Source organism: Rhipicephalus microplus, chromosome 8 (genome assembly GCF_043290135.1).
Source record: "Rhipicephalus microplus isolate Deutch F79 chromosome 8, USDA_Rmic, whole genome shotgun sequence".
Classification (NCBI taxonomy): domain Eukaryota; kingdom Metazoa; phylum Arthropoda; class Arachnida; order Ixodida; family Ixodidae; genus Rhipicephalus; species Rhipicephalus microplus.
Window position 1 is genome coordinate 87,773,894 of NC_134707.1, and position 21,306 is coordinate 87,795,199.

The 21,306-nt window shown below is 44.3% G+C and overlaps 1 protein-coding gene across 2 annotated transcripts in view; it reads left to right on the forward strand.

Annotated features, from left to right (window-relative positions):
• Positions 1-20,624, forward strand: part of nSMase (neutral sphingomyelinase) — a 30,907-nt gene extending 10,283 nt beyond the window's left edge. For both annotated transcript variants that reach the window (XM_037415958.2, XM_037415957.2), the window contains 6 exons: positions 1,585-1,768; positions 13,499-13,717; positions 16,497-16,617; positions 17,647-17,763; positions 18,402-18,649; positions 19,892-20,624. In XM_037415958.2, coding sequence (XP_037271855.1) covers positions 1,585-1,768; positions 13,499-13,717; positions 16,497-16,617; positions 17,647-17,763; positions 18,402-18,649; positions 19,892-20,137 — 1,135 coding nt within the window. In that variant the 3' untranslated portion in view covers positions 20,138-20,624. The remainder of the gene's footprint in view (positions 1-1,584; positions 1,769-13,498; positions 13,718-16,496; positions 16,618-17,646; positions 17,764-18,401; positions 18,650-19,891) is intronic.
• Positions 20,625-21,306: the final 682 nt, after the last annotated feature.

The following is a 21,306-nucleotide window of genomic DNA, read 5'->3' on the forward strand; positions in this document are numbered from 1 at the left end:
ATAAGAATGAAGAAGCAGAGAGTGAAATTTGTTTCACAGGTAGACTATAAGTGTACCTGTGAAACAAACATAGCAGAGTAATGATGCAGCATTCTTCCAATCTCTTTAATACATGGTTTTTTAGTGTAATACTTGAATGCTGATTGTAGTTACCAGAGATGAATCTTGATGCTCTGTTCTGAATGGCTTACGACATACGATCTAGATAATTTTGATGTGATGACCATGTGGACGATGCGTGCTCTAGTTGCGGGCAAGCATAAGTAATATATGTATGTTAATGTGTGTACATGAGGAATTTTGCGCAAGTTTCTGCAAAGATAGCTGAGAAATTGAGAAGTTACGGCTGCTGTATGCATTGTCCAGCATAGATACAACTAAAGGTAAATGCAGAGGTATCTGTAAGATGGATAGTACAATTTAGAGGCGTTACAGGACATCTGCCAAGTGCACGTGTGCTCAAAGTATTTTTGTTTGGGAGTGTAATGATCACCGAAGCATTTAATATTGTGGTAGGTGATGCAATCATCGGCAAAAATTCTAAGGTGAAAGGTTAGAGGGCAAATCGTTATTGTCAGTTAAAAAGAGGAATGGACCTAGCACACTCCTTTCAGGAACACTGGCCATGACATCACAAACATTAGATGAAAGGTCGTTGACCATAGTAAATTGCTGAGGCCAAGACAGGTTGCGCAGTGAAATATGGTTGGGTCAATATCACCAAATTATAAAAAAATCACTTTGAAATTCGTAACATTGCACGTAGAGATTTTGTCACTAAATTTAAGAATGAAGTTTTGACCTTGATTTTCTGCTCTATTAATAATAAACCTGTGATGGTGAAATTAACTACAGAATTGTCTGAGCACAATTTACGAATTCAAACTGATTTTTCGGTTTCTTTTAGTGGCCCTCCATAGAATGCCAGATGGCTGAAGGTATGTGGAGTCCTCCGCTATGGCATCTGTCACAGCCAAAGTCGCCTCGAGATACAGTAAAACTTCTTTGATACGTTTCCGCTGAATAAAATTTTCTGGCACCTACATTTACAATCGAGAAAACCAAAAATAACCCGATTCGAATCATTTAGTTCGGATTGCAAGTTTTCCTGGGTTTTATGTTTACTTCCAGTGTTTTTTTTTTTTTTTTTTTGAAACTTGTCAACGAGGTTTTACTGTATGAAGCCCCATATATGATCCAACAAGTGTATTGAATTTTCGATAGATATGTGGGGTTTAACGTCCCAAAACCACTATATGATTATGAGAGACGCCGTAGTGGAGGGCTCCGGAAATTTCGACCACCTGGGGTTCTTTAACGTGCACCCAAATCTGAGCACATGGGCCTACAACATTTCCGCCTCCATCGGAAATGCAGCCGGGATTCGATCCCGCGACCTGCGGTTCAGCAGCCGAGTACCTTAGCCACTAGACCACCGCGGCGGGGCCATAAGTCGGGATTTGAACCCGCGACCTGCGGGCGTATTGAATTTTTCGTTCAAAGATCTTGAATTTTTACACCCTTATGTTGTCTCCAGAAGTGCTTACTCGATTGCCCCCGTTCTTCTGTCCTTTGTGCCTGCAGCGGTGTCATGGGCAGTGGTGTGTGCCTGTTATCCAAGAGCCCCATCGTTGACACGGGCCTGCTCAAGTACAACCTGAACGGCTATGCGCACAAGATCTTCCACGGCGACTGGTTCGGCGGCAAGGTGGTCGGCCTGTGTAAAGTGCGCCACCGGGGGCTGAACGTCAACCTCTACGTCACGCATGTGAGTTGTGGCCACGATGTGGGACTTCTATTTATTTGTTTATTTATCACAGTACCCTCGTTCCCCAAGGGTATTACAGTAGGGGGGGGGAGGAATACAAAATTTCAAAACTGAATACAGATACTCACACTTCTAAACCACAATAATAACACAATTCATTGTCAACTACGTAGTGGCACGTGGGAGTACACAATACAAAGCAGCTTCACAGTACCATTTCGTTCCTACAGATCCTCGTGAATACACTACTCTAGACCCTGCAGTAATCTTGAAAATACTTCATGTGAAGTAACCTCTGCTACTTCAGAAGGCAATTCATTCCACCGTGCTATCATCCTTAGCTTATTGGGAGGGGTGGGGCGACTGCAGTCTCTGCTGATCATTGCTTGTCTGCCCATCTCCCTGGAGCTAAAGTGGTGCCATGTTCTAAACAAGAAAAGAAACTACGTAAAAGGGCACTCAAAAGACATTCAAATTTGTCACGCTTATCAAACAATGGCTAGGACTGTGCACCTACCTATTCAAGTGTTTTGAGTGCACGAACTTGCTCGGTGGATTTCGTACTGAACGGTTCTGCTGTCCGCAATCTCCTCTGCGCTGGCGTGGCTCTCGCCGTTCAAGCCGTCGTTTACGATCCCCTAGTGTCATGTAGCTCTCGCGGATCGGTGCCCCATCTTTGGACTCCTTCGACCAAGTTCCAATCTTTTATATTTTTCTCAAACTTTGCTTCTCTCCCTTTCACTTTTAATCCCTCCTTATCCCCTTCGCTTGTGAGAGCTACTGCTGAGGCGTCGCACCCTGATGCAGAAAGTTGTGGGGCTCACTTTTCGTTTCATTTTTTTTCTATTTTAAAAACCAGTATCCTCCCTTGAATATTCGAGCTCATACTGCAGTGTTTAAATACACCTCCACGTGAACTCATTTTCAGAATTTCAAAGTACTAATTGAGACAAACAAATAGGCATACATTACCACATGTAGCCTGGCTTTGCAGCAGGTGTCAGTGCGATTCGGGGCAGCTATGCTGTGAGACTGCATATACAGAGGAAGTTTTCACTCTGATTACTATAATTTTTTGTAATGGTGAAGCTGTTCTTATTCAAGGTTTCCCTGTCCGAGGGCGCCACACTGATCACATGGCATCGCAGTGGGTCGAGAGTGAGGCCCTGTAGGAAGGGGAAGGCTGCACAGTGCCAAGCGTGGCAAGGGTGAAATTTGATTGGCCAACTAGTGACAGGCTCTCAAGAGGGGCGAGAGGGGAGGCTCAGTAGAAGAATCCAGCCGTTTTGCGAGGAGTCGGTCGGCGAGTGCCCGGATGAAAGTCTAAAGCAGGACTTTCGTTCTTTGTGAATTCACATTTTCGTGAGGGCGAATACTGCTCCAGAGAAAGAAGCCACCTAACGTGAGCGTCACTGAGAGCTTACGCGTGAACGGCATGTTGTTGCCGAGCCAACCAAGATTTTCGCGCAATAGAGGACGATGCCAAGTGCCAATCAAGGGAAAACTTAAAAAGACATAAACTCACAATAGCCTCGTGATGGAGGGTCACCAGCTTCACCGTTCAGACAGTGTTTGCGAAGTAGAGCTGGCTGCATTTCTTTTTTATAAAAAACTTGAAAACACAAAGGGCACATATGGGCTTATAAGTTTTACTACTTGCAATTTAAACCTTGCTACTGCTGAAGTTCTTTTAAATTTTGAATTCACTACAGAATCATTCAAATGTAATTACCATTTGCTTCGACTTGACTTCTGACCACAAAAAGCGATATTCGCACAAGCCTCATAGTATTATAGCTCCTTAAAAGACAACAAAAATGAAGTTTGTGTGCTTGCAAGCTGGTGCTTCGGCACGAGCACGTCGCATGTGTCACACTAAGCTACACCCAAGTTACTGTCTTCTAGTGTGTTTTGTACTTGTGCTTTAAAAATAGTAGTTGGCAGCCACCAACGACTGCAGAGATGCAACGATGTACAGTATAAAGAGTGCTCATGGATCGAGATGTGTTAGTTTAGGGCCAAGTAATGCACATCTGTACATCCGTTTCTGCCATCGTCTGTTCAAGTCCCATCGGCGCGATATTAGCTCGTACACTTGTGTCAGAACCAGCATCTTTTAGGGGCGAAGTACCGTAGAGTTGACCATTGTCCAGCACAGCACATGCAAAATATGCTAAAGATGACGCTGCCATCACAGCGCAGCACATGCAAGGTACCCATGATGCGGCATGACGATAACGCTGCTGACGATAAGAAATAAGTGCGTTACAGAACACACATTCTCTCTCTGCCATGGATAAAAACCATTGTGAAAGTGCTCTCGCCCGGGAAAGGCAAGGCGGCCACGTCGACCACAATCTGCTATTCGGAAGGTTAGAGTGCATGCAGCAGGCAGCAGCTCAATGCCTACGCTGACAGCAAGGTGCTACCCCAGTGTTGGAGGCGTTGAAAGCGGCGTTTCAGTGGCAGAAAACTCTTTGTATATACTGTGTGCATGCGTGGTCACTCATTTCCCACTGGCGCATGGTGAGTGGCCAAGGTCATGGGTGATTTACGGTAAGAATGATCCCCAGTGCTTCCCCGACTCATCATCATTCACTTCGTGTAGATGCGTAGATTTTTTTAGGGTTTGATTAACCAATAGGATATGATTTTAGGATATGAATTTTAGGATATGATTAACCAATAAATCAATCAGTTTTATTATGAAAAAGGATGTTACAGAACGTAAAACATAGACGATGGTTCTAAAATGCAGTACTGCAATGGTACCCACGGTGATGATTCAAAGTTGATAAAACAATAACTAGCAGCTGTTTCAACCATTAAACCAAAAGAAATACAACAAGCAAAATTAAAAACAAAACGACATGGAACCCAGAAACAATGATGTGGTTATTGCGAGTAGTTGCGTAGGGCAGTTATGATTCTTGAAGTTTTGATGTCACATTTTTATTTGGGGGCACCTTAAAACTGCACTAAGGGTCAAATATAGCAGCGATGAATATATGGCCTAGTCTCCACGAAGCCTAATGTATTTGCTTATGACACTACAATCACACTACGAAGACATGGTATTGCATCTGACAAGTGGTCGTCTTTAAAGAGAAACACACATAAAAATAGAACATGTCTACAATTATGCTGCTCTGAAATGCGCTAGCAGCAATGTGGAATATGCTTGGTTACCACAGGTCAAGCCTGTTTATTGTCTGGTTGGGCTCTGCACCATCAGATGGCTCGACCACTCTTTAGAACCTCTTAATCTTGTAAAGTAGTGAGAGTCTCCTCTAATAGCATGTTTTTCTCTAATTTCGGTCTCTGCCACGCTGGCAAACTGAACTTACTAATGACGGTCCGTCTCCACAGTAGAGTCAATATGTGGTCCAGGCGAGACAAAAACTTTCTGGCCTAGCAGGCGATTCTAAAAAAATATACCACAATAAATTCCATGAATTTTGCCTTGGCTGGAAGATTATTTCTTGGGAATTTGGTGAACTGAGTTTTATTATGTACAGTAGACCAGTAGACTCGGTAAACAGAAATATTTTGAAATAAATGCTGCCTGAATGGAACAACTGCCTCTAATATGATCAGTTTCATACTTGAATAATGCGCTTCTCTTCATCTCTCGGCAAACGTAACGCATTTTTTCTTGTCTCTTGAGGTTCCGTTTATGCTGTCTATACGTTAGATCCACTGTTGTGAAACGTGTAATTATCTCACATGGCTAAAATAATAATCTAGTGATCAAGTTAAATTAGAAATTGCAATGCAGCAAAAAAATGTATGTTAATGAAGCTTCTCTTTTTAATTCCTAGACATAACTGTGCATGGTAAACACACAGGAAATTAAAAGTGCTTTCACAAGGGTAAAACTCGAGGATCACAAAAAAGCTACATAAACAAAATTACTAGCTTACAGTAACAAATGTCTACAAAAAATTTTTTTATTATAGCAGGAACGGTTAACAGTAGTACTTAAGCCACCCTCTTTAAAGAAGTACTCTATGTGCTGTTAGAGGTACCGCGTACAGGAACGGAAGCAAGGTTTCGGCTACCTGAAAACGTTAATTAGTGATTGTTGTGCTCAAGCCCCATTATAATAAAGTTGCGTCTTACACGAAAATGAGTTCAGTATACTTGAAAATTCATTACAAATGTATATTATTAGCACTACATCTATTACAAGAGTACCATTCATTTATTTTGTTATAACCAGTATTTTGTTATACCAGGGTTCGAGTGTCTTTCTAAATTCTACGTTAGATGCAGCTCCACTACTGTAGGATTTGAGAAAGTGCTTATAACACAGGAATGCAGGGATTCCCGTTTGTTGAGATCCCACTGCTCTATTCACAGAACCGTCGACAACGTGAGTGTTTAATGTAAGCATGTAGGGTTTCCACGACGCAAGCAGAACATAATTGGGAAGCTTCCAAACTTGGTGTGTGACATGCATGCCACCTTTTGCTTCACTTCATCAACTTCCTAATTGTTACGGCATTTGTGATACATGTCATCTGCAACAAGTTACGTCAGGTCATTTCCTCGGTCGTATGTAGTGACAAACAAAGAAAAGCGCTGGTCGTGGGAGCAATCATATATACTTTGAAAGGTAGCGCCCTCTCAGGTGGTTGGGTGTCAGCCGCATGTTTCTGATGCACTTTCAGCAATGGTAAGTTGATTATTTGCATCACACTTTGGGTGTTTTCTGCTAATAACTTACTTTAGAGCTTGTTCGTTTCTTTAACCAGGTTTTTGAGAATGATAGCGTTGTTTTAAGCCTGTATTGACCGCTTGATGGCGAGTGTGATGAATGGATGACAAGCTGTGCTCCTAAAGTGCTGTGTACATGAAGCATAAAAAATCTTCATCCAGCTTTACCCACAAAATATTAGAAAGGCTGTTACACATTCCTCACAGCCTTTACGAAAATCTGCTGATAATAAAACCAATGAGTGTATATGGGATGTTAATTGTACTGAGTTAAGTTCATTGCAATTGTTATGCAGAGATGAAGAAAGTAAAGTGTCCAAAAAGGCAACTTGTCACCGGCAAGGACTGATCCTGCAACCTTCAGACACAACCATGTGTTTTGAAGGGGTGAAGCCATTTTTTTTTTTCTCTCTTATGGAGCCACCGTTTCTGGCGCATGGCGATCCAATTTCCTTGAAAGATTTAAAATAAGGCTGCTCTCTTTTCTGTACTGCTACTGTGGTGAAATCCACAATAGCCATGCATATTTCCGATGAAAAACGCTAGGATGATTTCAAAAACACGCGTTAGTAGTTGTACTTCGACGATGAGCATGCACAAAGGAGGTGAAGGTGTGGTTGGCAACTGCACCCTCATATCATCGAAGGGGTTGCCGAGGGTGCCCTGTACTTTTATTTAACTCTGGCTGTTCCAGCTGTATGGTGAAAGCCAAGGGTTGCCTGAAGCTTTCGAGATGTACACAGACGCAGAGCAAGAAAATCCACCTGTACTACGCGGAGTCCCGGGACTGACTGCCAGCTGCACTGAGCGTGTTCCCTTGCGATACGCATAGTCTTTACTGAAGCCAGAGGGATACCCACACCGCGTAGTGAAGAGTGTGCGATTATGGCAGATTTTGACGATTGCCCACCATAGAAGAGAACTAAGCAGGAGCATCATGGGAAATGAGTGTGATCGCGAGGAGCAAGTGGCTACGAAGGAGGTTGGCTGTAGATGCTACGCGTGCTCTCCCCCCTCCTCATTTTTTATTTCTTTCATCCATGAATTGACCCCTATCAATCCAGTAAAGGTGTTGGAGTACCACACAGGTTTTTTCAAAGCACACTGCAAGAAAATGTCACTCCTCATTACATGTTCCCCTCATGTAACAAAAGGAATGGCAGAGAGGAAATAAATAAATTAAGTGGTTATAATGGTGAATGGAAATAATAGTGTCCTGGCTAGTCTGTAGTTGAGGCTGAGGTCCCTAGATTTTTTCCTGTTCTTTATTAAAGGGACACTAAAAAGTAAAATGATTGTTCGCTTATTGGTGAAGTACTATTTACAATTCCGAAAGCACCAGTCTTACCACACACGACGCCTAATAAGCAAAAAAACGAGGAAAAAAATGTGGGTAGCGACACCCTTTTGAGATTCCCGCACCAAGCACTGTGACGTAAGAAATGTCGAAGGCGTCTACTGGGCCCTATGTAGCTTCCAATGGTAAAAATGAAGTACATTGTAGTCTGTTTGTACCATAGACTTAGTGTACGAAGTTGCAGAAAATTTCATCAAGCCAATGCCACGAAAATACCTAAAGTACACATTGAATTTCTTACGTGACGTGCGGACATTGGGCGCTAAATTTAAAAATTAGACTTCAGCTTTTATTTTCTCTGCGAATAATGAACTTATGGTTGTTAAACGTATGACATCAGAGTTCTCAGAGTGCAGTTCGTCGATCTAAACCAAGTCATTGTACCTCTTTAGTGTCCATTTAAGTACCGATAGCCATCGAAGCGCCATCGACGAATCTCATAGGCTGACGCTCGTTTTCGGTTGGCAGCCTTGTTCTTTCCAACGCTTTGCCAGTGCCTTGTGAAACTAGTTCCCCATTCATTAATTACGGTGCACTGACCAGGGGAGAGGGGGAGAAAGGCACGTCGCGTCCTCTGAAAAATGCGTGGCTAATGTACTTAGATGTATGTGGCCTTGTAAATCTTCCAAGTTAAGAAGAAAATGGTGGCAGACGCCGGCTGCGCCTGACGAAGTGCCGGGAAAAGAGGAGCCACTAAAAGGGGCCCTGCAACATTTTTTGAGTATGGTCAGAAAACGCTGCCGATCGGTAGTAGAGGCTACCGAGAACACGCGAGCCAAACGTTATAGCGCAGCACGTGGCCTGGAATTCAAAATAAATGATCAAAGTCAACCAAAAATTGCTTTCTCTGCCCTCGACAAATGACAGGAGATGCTCAAAAATCACACGTAAATTACCCATCTATCAGACATCGGTTGATTTGAACATGACGCGCTTGGTTGTTACAGAGATCGCCGCAAAAGGCCGTTACTTGTCCACGCGTGCGCGCGCGCACTGAAAAAAAAAGTTGCGTATTCGAAGAAAAAAAAAATGGGGGGGCTCAAGCTCACCAGGCTTGTGTGACGTTTTTTTTTTTTGTTTGTTTGCTCCTCCTACCTCTCCCTGATTAGCTTCCAGCGCTTTCGTCGGGACAAGAGAATGCTGTTGCAGCATGTGACAAATGATTGTAACTCCGCTGGTACTTGACGGATTTTTAAATTTTTTGCCGCATTGAATTTGGGAGGCAATATGCGTTCCCAGTGAATTAATCCCTAGGTTACTCAAAAAAGTATTTCAGGGCCCACTTAACTAAGAGGGAAAAGTCTGGGGCTCTAGTTGATGCTGTCTGGTGTAAAACAAACTTGCTCGCGCTTACGCAGTTACTATTTTGCAACATGTCCATTAGCGTGGTGGATGCGCCGGCGAGGCGAGATATTGAAGTGAAGTGAGGAAGTAGGCGGTGCTGCTGAGAATGCTGTGGAGTCCGCGGACAAATAAATAAGAAAAAGTTACAGCTTTGCCGCAAAGGCGAAGCAATGAGCGCGATAGCAACAAGTTGGAAGGTCACGCGCAGAAAGTTAAGCAGATCGAAACGTGCCCCGTTGGCGTCCACCCAGCTCCCTATCCGCGGGGCAAAATACGCGTGGGAGAGCGCGCGCCGCCACCGCGTCGGGACGATGTGGCGACGTGCGATCATCGCGCCATCTTGCTGGTCATGCTGAAAACACGATAGTTCCCACCGAGATGCCCGTCACCAGCAGTAAGTGTTAGTTATAAATACTTTGCCGTTTGAACGTTGTAGGAGGTGCTCCTTCTTAGCTCAGTGTTTAACACCTTGCACTCGAACTTCAGATGTCCCACGATCGATTCCGCGGGCCGGAGTCTGTTTTTTAAAATTTTTCTATCTTGCGTTTTCATACAGATACATATACGGTGAGTGACGGCGACGCCAATGTCGACGCCGGTGGCAAACAATCCGCCTTCTTCACCTCATCGTGTTGGCGAAGCGTAGGAAACACGGCTTTTTCGGGCTAAGTGTTGCATTGGCAGTGCAGTGTCAGAAACACTAGGGTATTTATAATTACGTATGTATGCATTATCTAATAAATAAACACACTACCTAATATTTACCTACTGATGTTTCTCCTCAGATGTGTGTAATATTTGCTTTTTGATCGGCAATGTTCAAAAGTATGAATGCAGCCACCATATGAAGAATGCTGAATCGTTTCGTGTGACAGAAAGACAGACCAAAATTTCTGCGTGAAAGTATCCCAAGAAAAACTAACGTCTTTAAAAAAAAAAACGGATTATGTAACATACACGTTTAGACCTGTACATGCGGTCTTTGCGTGTGTTGTACCGGCCCTTGAACCACACTTTCAAGGTCGCATGCGAGCACGTGTCGAAGGCACGCGTTTATCGAAACGTTCTTGGGCGAAAAGAAGAAAATGTAGATATCAGAAAATTCAGATAACGTCGGTATATCCATTAGAACGTGGTCCACAGAAAAAGACCTTGTAAAAGGGTTCACACTGCTATCTCGTTTTGACGTCCTTTCGGCGATTAAAGGGTTACGTCACCATTTTTTCGGAAGGTTGTCGTCGGAAGCCGCATCATCTACAGTCTTGAAGCAGCTGCTTCAACCAACCAACGCGCTTTTTTCTTACGCGCCCCGCCGACGTGCGAAACGGTCTAAATTTATGCCCAGCCGATGTTTATCTCGCGCCGCTTCCAATGAAACAATAAAAAAAAGGAAATAAAGATGTGAGATTATAAGCGTCGCGTACGTACTTTCCCTTTCTTTTGCTCGATGCGGCGGGGCAGACTAGCGCGCGCGTTATCTTCAGATTACATCGTCCGCTACACACGTGCAGTGCAGATTGCAGGCGCGATTACCAAATCGCGCGGGGCGATCTTTTTTGCCAGTTTTATCTTTTTTTTTCTTTTACTTCGTGTGCGTTCCTTCGTTTATTCCGCAGAGGCCCCCAGGGTCGACGTGCGCTCCGTAATGTCCCTAAAAATAGTTTAGTGCCAACCGCACCCCTTCGCCTCTGCCTCCTCTCTCAGCAGCGCCCCTACAGGGTCCAGCAAGAAACTACAGACACCGGCATATTCTCTACCGGCTCGCATGGGAGGGTAAGCTGGTGCAGCCACTGAGGTATAGGGTGGCTAGAATCCCTAACTAGAGTGTACTAGAAGATCCTTCTAGCACACTCTACCCCACTGATCTCCACTAGGGTTGCACTAGTGGAGATCAGTGCTCTACCCTAGCTGAGGTGCATCGCCTCCTCCTCGCCAGTGTCGTCGTGGAAGCAAAAGAAGAAAAAAAAAAGCATGGTGCCAAGGACACACAAGATGGCGCTCGCACTACCAAGGCTGCCAAGCGCGGGGGAGAGGAGGAGCCTGCACGGCGACGCGATTGGCGCTACTTTAGTTATTTCTAGGGACTTTAGGGCCGTTGATACTTGTCCTCCAATGTAAAGTGGCCTCGATACGGTAGCGTCCCCGCTGAATCGTCAGTATGTGGGAGCACCTGATGCCCTTAGACACCCTATCTGAAATGCTGGCCGTGAAAAGGCGGTCTTCCGCGCCGGGGGAGGCGCTGTGTGCGCTGCGTTTTTCGGCCGATAAGCGGCCCCTCTAATGGCGAGCGTTTGCCGAATCTGGAAATTGCAGTGTTCGCTTGCTTTTATTTGATTATTTTCGTTGCGCACTTCTTGTGTTTTAGAGGTTGCATTGCGCGGAATGCGGGAATGGTATCAGATTGAAGCTAGTTCATTAATTGCTGAGATATGTGGGTTGATCTGGAACGCACGCAGATTTGCAGATAAATGTTACGCATATAAGGTCACTTGGAATAAGTGGCTGGATGATACCATCTTATGCAATATCTCATCTATAAATGCACTGCAGTGATGAAAACGGCGTTGAGACTTCTGCGGGTTGTTCTGTACATACCGGTTTGTTTTCGCTGCACGGGGCCTCCTAAGGCTTTTCTTCGGGCACTAATTAAATATGTCTACTGAAAACTTATTTTCACCGTTTTCATTGGCGCTCATGTGAAGCGTGCTGAGCACAATGAATTGGGGATGGCTTCGTCAAGTTCATGGGATATTGACTCCATGAGAGAACTCTCTACAAAAATTTTGAATGTGAAACTTCAGTTATGTTATTTCAAGTATAATTAAAGAACACTTAGCCTGAAACATCATTCGATGGGTGTTTATTCGGAATTTTTATTCTAGTGGATTCGGAAAAGGTGCGTCTTTTATGAGTGGCAGATGACTGTGCCGACAGGTGGGTTAACTTGAAAGTTTGATGCATGAATAGTGTACTCGTTAGTAAAACATAGTGGTTCATGTGACTCAGCTGCACCTGACATTATCGAATAATCAGTACATTTTGTATTATCTCATTCACACCAAACTCTTCGGGTCGCGAGTAGTTTTGATTGGCGCTGATCTCTATCAAAAGTGCCCAGTGTAACACAGGTGCAGTAATAACCGTTTTCCATGAGGTTGTGTGCCTAGACAAATGTACATAAATATGTCGGTGGCTGTGGCAGGAGGCAGGTTTTCAGCTGCAGTCGAAAACTTACCTGTTGGGCAAATCGTCTCCTCGCCACTGCAGTTTCTGCTTGTACCTATTCCATGCAACGTCGCCCGGCATTACTCAATTTACCTTCGTGGACAGGTCGTTTGGCACACGCAGTTGTGTTGACAAACAGCAAAACGGTCTGTAGATGCACTTGTCGCGTTTGCAGTCTGCCCCATATGTATTCATAGTGAAATGACCATTTGCAGAAATCTGCAAGGCTGTTTTCCAACCAGAAGGAAAAGAACAAAAAAAAAAATAGCTCCTGCCCAGACTGATTTTCTTGCTCACTGTGCTTTTACCACCCCTATTCCTGTCAAGGCATGCGAGTGCAACAAAACAACTTTTTCCCCCAACAATAACTGTGCGGTTGTCAAACTTTGAACGATCCCTCAAATCCCATGGCGGCTGAGACACCTGTCGTTCGTAAAGAAAGGACTTGGGGAAGGCAAAAATGCAATGAGTGAGACAAGCAGTCTGGGGACGAGACCTTTCAGTTGGAAAACAACCATGCAGAAAAGTCAGCTTGGAAATTTGCGCAAATAGTCAATTGTTGGACATCGTCAGCCTTACTGCACTCCCTGCAGGGAAAAGGCTTGCCCCGTGTTTTGCCATTTAACTTGGTCCCATGCTTTTTGTGGCCATGTCATCTCCGCAAGCTACGTAATCTGATCGGCCCACCAAACGTTTCTCCTCGAGTTGCCTTCTATTGCACATAAAAAGGTCTTTCTAGTACAGATGTGACTTGCTTTCATAAGGTCTAGCTGTACTTAATAAGCTCGTCAAGTAACCTGTGCCTGTTGCCATATTTACTCGATTGTAACACGACCACGGTTGTAACATGAGGGCTGATCTTCCAGGAAATAAAAACAAACAAGAAAATTAAGATTTCAAAACTGTGTGCATCATTGCCCTTCTAAGGCAACTTGAATTTTCAGTATTCAATCGGAATGCACCTGTCAACATCGGGTCACAAAACTTTGGGGGGTGAGGGGAGACTAGTGTTGCATTCAAATAAATATAGTACTTATCCCGCTGCAGCTCGGTGTTCATTAACTTTCCACGTTCCGCCTCGCCAGCTCCATGCGGAGTACAACCGCAACTACGACACCTACCTGTCCCACCGCATCTGCCAGTCGTTCGAGCTGAGCCAGTACGTGAAGCACACCAGTGCCACCTGTGACTTGGCCATCGTGGCGGGTGACTTCAACACCGAGCCCCTGGACCCACCCTACAACATCATCATCTACAACTCGGACCTGGTGGATGCGTTCGTGGATCAGGAGAAATACAATAGGGTAGGTTACGTCTACGATGAAAGCTGTTATGAGATCGCAACGGTAGATTTTGGTGGCGTAGTTGTCCGCCGTTGTTGCCACCCGTATGTGTAACGACAATCACGCACACCGAGAAAAAAAAAAGTATCTAGGATGAAGTGGTATTCAAACCAAGGCCCTCTGCGGGGCAGTCAAATATTCTACTGCAGAGCCACACTGGTTGTCGGTGCTCAGAAGTTTGTTGTAAAAAGATTCTGTACAGGCTTCGTATCAGGCAATGAATCGTGTTGGCATATGTAGTATAGCAAGGTAGAAGAGTAAGATAGAAACTGAGAATCGCATGAGTGGGTGGTCTAAAGCTTCCCACTTATCACAAAGGGCTCAGCTGTAATTATATGTCTTCTCCAGCAACAGCACCACCAAAGTGCGCATAAAGCCTTACAGGTATGTGGCCTCCCGCTTTTCTGCACAATGATAAATAATAGCATAGACTAGAGAGTATTTCTTTTGTTTTCCAAAATTAAGTTTGTCTATGGTGTAATGCGTACCTTGAAAATGTGATTGTGGTAGTTGTCCCTGGAGAGTTCACAGTGCACTCTAGCTAGAAAGGCCATTCATCCTGCTTTGGCTGTGAATGGGCTGCTTGTGACCCGCCACGGCAGTCTAACGGCTAAGGCACTCTGCTGCAGACTACGCAGGTGGCGGGTTCGAATCCCGGCCGTGGCGGCCGCATTTTTTATGAAGGCGAGAATGATTGAGGCCCGCGTGCTTAGATTTGGGTGCACCCCAGGTGGTCGAAATTTCCGTAGCTCTCCATTACGGCATCTCTCGTAGTCATATGGTGGTTTTGAGACGTTAAACCCCAACAATTGTCATTGTTAATAATTATTAGGCTGAGCTGAGCTGGCTAGTACAGTTTCATGATAAAGAAACTTCAGATGCAAGAACAGAGTTTGGAACAACACAAGCGACGACCAGTCAGACACAGAGTACACACTGCGGTGGTAAAGCAAGAAGGTGCAAAAACTTACCGGCACATGCGCAGGCATGCACCTGTTATTCTGACGCACATGCGAGTCCACGCGAGAAGTTACTGCCCAGGCACTTCATGTCTTTATGCAAGTTAATTGACGTGTGTTAGTCACACCCACATCGACCTGCGTGGGTACGAATTCTGTTCTTTGCAGAAGTATGAAAAAAAATCAAAGTGATTTTTTTAGTGTTGGTGAAGTGTGAAGTTTTTAGAATTCTGTTGACTGCCAAGAAAACCTGCCTCTCGGTCGTGGGGAAGGTTGATTCTGTATATATTTTTAGTCGCTAATGGCCTGAAACCAAAACTTTTTTTTGATCATGTTGGACAGGCTGCCAGCTTACTGAAGAAAAGGAAGATGGTCTGGCTAGGGTGCAAGGTAAAAAGATAAAGACGTCACCTTAGCAGAGTTAATTCTTCAAAATTTATTCTTCGATGGTTATTTTTGAAGCCACACAGTAGCACCTTGTAAAGACTAAAGATTTTGCAGTGAATGATATCACTGTGCATACCGATGTGCGCATGGTGCCGCAGTGTTGAAGCCTATTAACGTCATGGTTTTCAATAAACAGTTCTCAGAGGTGTTATCTTGAAGCCAACTTCAATGCTGCACATTCGGATGCATACATAAAATACACAAATACTTTTATAAGGCGATCGCTGGATAAACTTTTGCCTTATGTAGATAATAGCTTGAATATTCACTGCCTGAACTTTGATTGTTCTTTTCTTTATGTGAGGGAGACGCTCTAACCTTGGTGTTCCCTTCGAAATTTGTTGTACCGACAAACTGTTTCTACTTGTAGGTTGCTGATGTGATGGCTGTGATTTTTTCTGGTACGACATATAGTTAACATGTTTGGGTATTTGCTTGCCTGCACTACGAAGTGTTAGCCTGGGACCTTTATTGTCCTACATATCCTTAATTGTGTTTTCTCATTCCTGTCTCAAATTAGAGGCAGTGCCTCAGTGAATTGCCTTTATCAACGCTGTCGGCCTTTTCAGTGGAAGTGTTAATTACCCGGAGGCTCATAGGTAGGTGCTAATTGGTTCACGGACATTATCGCAGTGGATCTCGAAAGAATGAGGCAGGCAACACACAGTCTCATTCGGCCGCTGTGTCTTGTGCGTTCACTGTGGCGTTCCTTGCACTGTCCTTGCACAATGTTTGCTGTCATTATTTTTTCGCATGTTCAAAAGGAGCATGCAGCTATATTGTTTCAACTTTTTACTGCCGAGTGTCATCAATTTGCGACATATCGAAAAACTTCAAGCCAGCGTGTCATGAAATGCATGCTGCCTTTAGTGCCGGCTGTCAAGTACTAGTCACAGGGAATGTAGCTTTCAGCATGAAAAATCTAGCGCTGTTTTGTCCAAGGTATTTTGTGCTAGAACCAATTGCTTTGTAGATGGCGGAGAGTGTGAAGTGCGTGCAACAGCCCTCCCTTTTAGTCTTTGTCGTTTGGGTGACGCAAGTTCTAGCTTCAATAATTTTGTTTGTTGTCTGTGCACCCAAGAGGTGGCACACATGTCTAGAATTCTGAAGTATGTTTTTTGTTGCAAGGATCTCGCTTCTGTAGCATATGGAGACTTCGTGACATACATAAAAGTATGCATTACAGTTGAAATTTTAGATAATTTAACTGTGGAATCATTTGAAGGTTGCTATTTGATGCTGGAAAATGAAAACGATTTTGAATTTGTTTGGAAGTTTGATAATTCAGGCATTAAAAGGTTAACACTGCCCGTTTACATGCACCTCCTTTGCAGGAGAGCCTGTGCGTGGGTGCGACGTGTGGCCACCCCGACAACAAGTACACCACGTCGTACGAGAAGAGCAACTGCCCGACGGGAAAACGGATAGATTACGTCATGTACAAGGTCGGCCGAGGTGTGTGAAGTCTCCCCCTGATCTTGTACAGCTTGTTCTCGACTCGTGAATGACGGTGTTTCAGTCGTTGCATTGCTGTAGTGCCACTAGCGCTGTTACCGTTACAACGACACTTCTTAAAGGTGTAATGGGCACTCGGTGTTGACTTCATCTGGTGAACCAGGCCGGCACCTAGAAAACTGGGTGACGCGAAGAGAAAATCCTGTGCACTTCAAGCAAAAACCAAGCTTGTCGTAGACAAGTCATCAGTAAGTGATTCTGTGCACGCCGCAAAAATATGGTCATTTTTGCGCGACGAAAGAACGATGGAAGAGGTCAATGGAGCACTTCCTTTCACACTTTCCCTCTTTCTTTCGTCACAAAAACAGCCATATCTTGGTGACCTGTATAAACACATGAACAGACTAGATCAGCAAAGAGTATTTCTAGATCACTGAGTGCTTTTGCCTTATCTGGTTGGTAGAAACCAAAACAATTTTGTGCATTGGTACTAGTGCATTTTGTAATGCCTAACAGCATCAAAACAAAAATCTTCATTATCTATTGTACCAATGACAAATCATTGGTAAAATTTAATCCTTGGCATACGAGATAAGGCTAAGCAAAGGTTAGTGTTAGCATTTATTTCTTGTGATCACTCAGTCAGTAAAAAGAGCCTATTCGAATTGAGACAGTGAGATGTTTTTCACCGAGAAATTATCGCGCCTTGCATAAAGAGAAATTTAACATAGGTTGAACAATTCATTCCTAGAAGTCTTTCTGCACCAAGCATGCTTATGTGCACGCAAGGAATTCAAAATTCGTGACATCACACAGAATTGCCATTTTTCAAGTACAAAATTTACAAAAATTTTAGTTTTTGCATCGCCCATTTATTCTCTTGCAGTCATCTTTCTAGTCAAGTGTATGAGCAAGCGCAAGACTTGTAAAAATAACTTGCTGGCCCAAACTGATTTTAGACTTTCAATCTTTTATGTGCACTGCCCCTTTAAATCTTCTTTCTGGTGTACCTCCTGTTGGCCTTTGCAGGCGTCACTGTCACGACTAAGTCTTGCACTACGCTGAAGTTGAAGACTCCCTCTGGGCTCCCCTTCTCGGATCATGAACCCGTCGAGGTGGTGATGCGGGTCAATAAGTCCAGCGAATGTGAGTTGCAGTGCTTTGTAGAGCGATATATGATGTGTGGTAGGGCTGCAATTTCTGCTATCATTGTTCATCGCCTGTTGGTTGATTTCCTGGGCCTCAAGTCTACTATTTTTATCATTATTATTTCTTCAGAGGCCTCTCCTTATTAATTTGCCCTTAATAATTTGATGGAAAAGGAGGAATGTTTGAAGCCTAAAACAATTAAGGAGGTGTGTTTGGAGAAAAAAAACTGAAGTTGTGCTTCAAGAAATACTATTTGGGAAAAAAATTGATACATAAAACAAAAACAAACATGGATATATTAAATCATTGGAGGTTCATGGACCAGAGTTGATTGGTGCAATTAGCACTACAGCACTGTGAGATGTTGTTCTTTCTTCTCACAACAATGTTATTTTGTTAACACAACTTTTACTACTTGTGGTTTCGTACACCAGTGCTGCTCGGGCCAGTCGGATCTCGTGAAATAAATTGCATCCTCTTGTAGTGATGATCTTGGGTCTTTTCCATACACCCTTGTTACGCTGACCATTGTGCTTTGCAAGAGACAGACACCTCACTGACCCTTGTTGACACGACGCTCTTTGTCAACGCATGGGCCTTGCAATCGCTTAGTAATGTTGCGTTCCCATCTGCAGTGGCAGCGGCGTCGACCACAATCTCGTCGCTAGTGTCGCCACTGCTGGGCATACCCAATGCCGGCGGTGCGGCCTGTGTGGAGCGCGCCAGCCTTGCCGCGCCCGGCCTGCTGGACGCCCTGCACCGGGGCCAGGAGCAGCTGCAGCAGAGCATGGATGGGCTACACCTGGACCGCATCTTCTACATAGTGGCTGCCTGCTTCATGGCCTGCATCCTGGCTGCCACAGTGCCCCTGCACCTGCCACAGGTGGGCTCGTTTATGAAGTCATAAATCTTACAGTCAAACCTCGATATAACAAAAACAGATATAATTAATTATTGATTATAATGGAGTTAATTAATAACAGTCTTGTAATTAATACAGTGGCATGAATATACGTTTATATCAAGTTTTTGTATGTAACAAAGCTTTTCAATGCAGATGTGACTTTGTTATAATGAGGTTAGCGTATATCTTGAGTTGAAAAATTTGGTGTTGACATTAGTAAAATATACTCGCTGGGTCCCAGCTGCTTTCTCTAAAACGGCTCAAAGGCAAAAGCCATTCTTTTTTTTTTTCTCTCCATATATTTAAACATCAATATAACGAAATATTAGTTATAACTAAGTAAATTAGCAATAATCTTGCAGCAGATAGTGTTCAAAATATACCTTTATAACGAATTTTTGGATATAACCAACTAGTTTCAGTGTTAGATGCAACTTCGTTGCAATGAGGTTTGCGTGTATATTGATTCTTATGTGCCCCCCCCCCCCCTCGAAAACTTTGGGCACATCATCTGCTCTTACACTGCCTCGATAGGTAGTCCACTGATCACAGAGGCAATGCAAAGCAGCAATGCCATGTGGCGGAGTCACTCGTGTTATGTAACACTTTGGGGAAGTCATCATGACATAAGAGACTTTTATGGACCAAGATTTGGTAAAGGCTTGTCCCTTGGCGGCGTTGGTGTGTGCCATAGCCATGATGATGATGATGATCCTGGACGACCACTGGCTTGTGCAGTATATGACGTCTCGATATGCTCAATGGTGCATTTCGTGTGACTGGAAACAATGAACAACTACTAGGGGAACGTGCACAGACCTCGTCTTTGCCAACTTCAGGCTGGATGCGATACCACAAACCAGTAATGATGAAGGCAAAATGAAATTCAGGGCTCAACACAACATACCATTTATGATAAATAAACTTTGTGTACACGGCTATGTCACTCATACACATGCGTGAGTGGTCAGTGTCACGCGTGATTAATGGTAACGTCGAATGATCCCACTGTTCTGTCCACTCATCATCATTAACTTCGTAGATATGCCTTGTATTGTGTTTTTTTTATGAATAAACCTTTGTTGTAAGTTTACGCTGTTACTTCTGCCCTCCTTACTTCTTGTTCTCAGTCCTTAGCGCTGTTTTGTTTTTTGCCAAATCTGAGGAGGTCGTGGCAACATTGGTCTTGGCGCGTTCTTTCTCGCCAATTTCACTCGCCAGATCTACCACTGGATCCTGGTGCTGAGCCGCACGATTGCCGCCCTGCTGCTGGGATTCTGCCTGATCATGGCGTTCTTCTGGACCGCCATGGAGAAGAGCTCCCTGATGGAGGCGCGCAAGTCCATGCGCCTCTTGTGGAAGGCGCATGCCTGCGAGGGCAACTTGAGCCTGAGCGCGACGCCTGTCTCGCGTAACTCCATTCCGTGCGAGCCTCTGCTGGAGCTACAGGGGGATCAGCGAGTCTGACAGGCACAGCCCGCCGCAGCTCCGGCCTTCACGACGCCGGGGACTGTGGCAGCGTTGCACCGGGGACCAACATATGTGTGACTGTAAAACAAACTCTCGTGCTTCGCAATCCCGCACTACTGTCAGCAATGAGCGTCGAAAAGCCGGCACAAACGTGACCTTTGATCTAAGGTTGGTTGGTGCTAATGTGTCAGAGGTTGCCGTACTGTAAATGTTTAGTATCGCAATGTAGTGTACATTCTCGTAATGGTAAGTTTCGCAATGTTTTAATGTGTCTTCTGGAAGGACAGAGACGACTAGGTGTCGTTAACTTTAAAAGAGCAAATTCTTGCATGATTCGTCTTTTCTGTGAACGAGCACACTGTACAGTGCTGCAGTGCAGCTTCACAAGTTTGCTCAAGCGATGCATCCCGCTTATTTTAGGGGACCACAAGTTCTTGATGGCTTTTAGTTTATCGACACGTAATTTGTGCTTAACACGATTGGGGAGCCTCGTGGCTTGCCAAGCTGGTGCATCTGGGCTATTTTGCCCCCGAGTGTTTGGTGACTGTACTGTAGTTGAGAGTAGAGGAGTCCAGACGTCTGATAGCATCCAGTCCAAGACGTGAGTTAATTGATCTTGCATGTCTTTATTGGCCCTGCGTTAGACCCGTGTGATCGTCACGGTTCATGTACTGCACAATTCGTCGGCTCACTTTTATCTCCAGTACGACTTTTACCGTACCAAAACTGCCCCCCCCCCCCCCCCACCCCGCATCTTGGTGCTTTTTATGCACCGTTAATTTTCTTTGCTGTTCAAGTCATTCACATTTGTGTGCAAATGGCAACGTTGTTTCTGTGGACAAAGTGCCCGTTGCGTTAAATAGGCCTTACGGTTTCTGTTTTTACGCTAAACTGGTGCCTCAACAGCGAGCGTAAAAAAAAAAGCCACCGATGAGGTCCGACTAATAGTTTCTAGAGTAGTTCTGCTCCTTACTAAAATCACCATGGAATGAGTAGTGTTTAGCGTGATGTTAGCCATTTTTGCATTAACGTTGTTCTTCATCGTTGCTTGGCAGATAATTCTGTATGGTGCGAATTTTCAATGAATGCAGAGTCTCTTTTATTGACACCCGGACTATTTTCGTTTTTCGTTTCTATCTTAACGTGCTCATTTTTACGTGTCATGT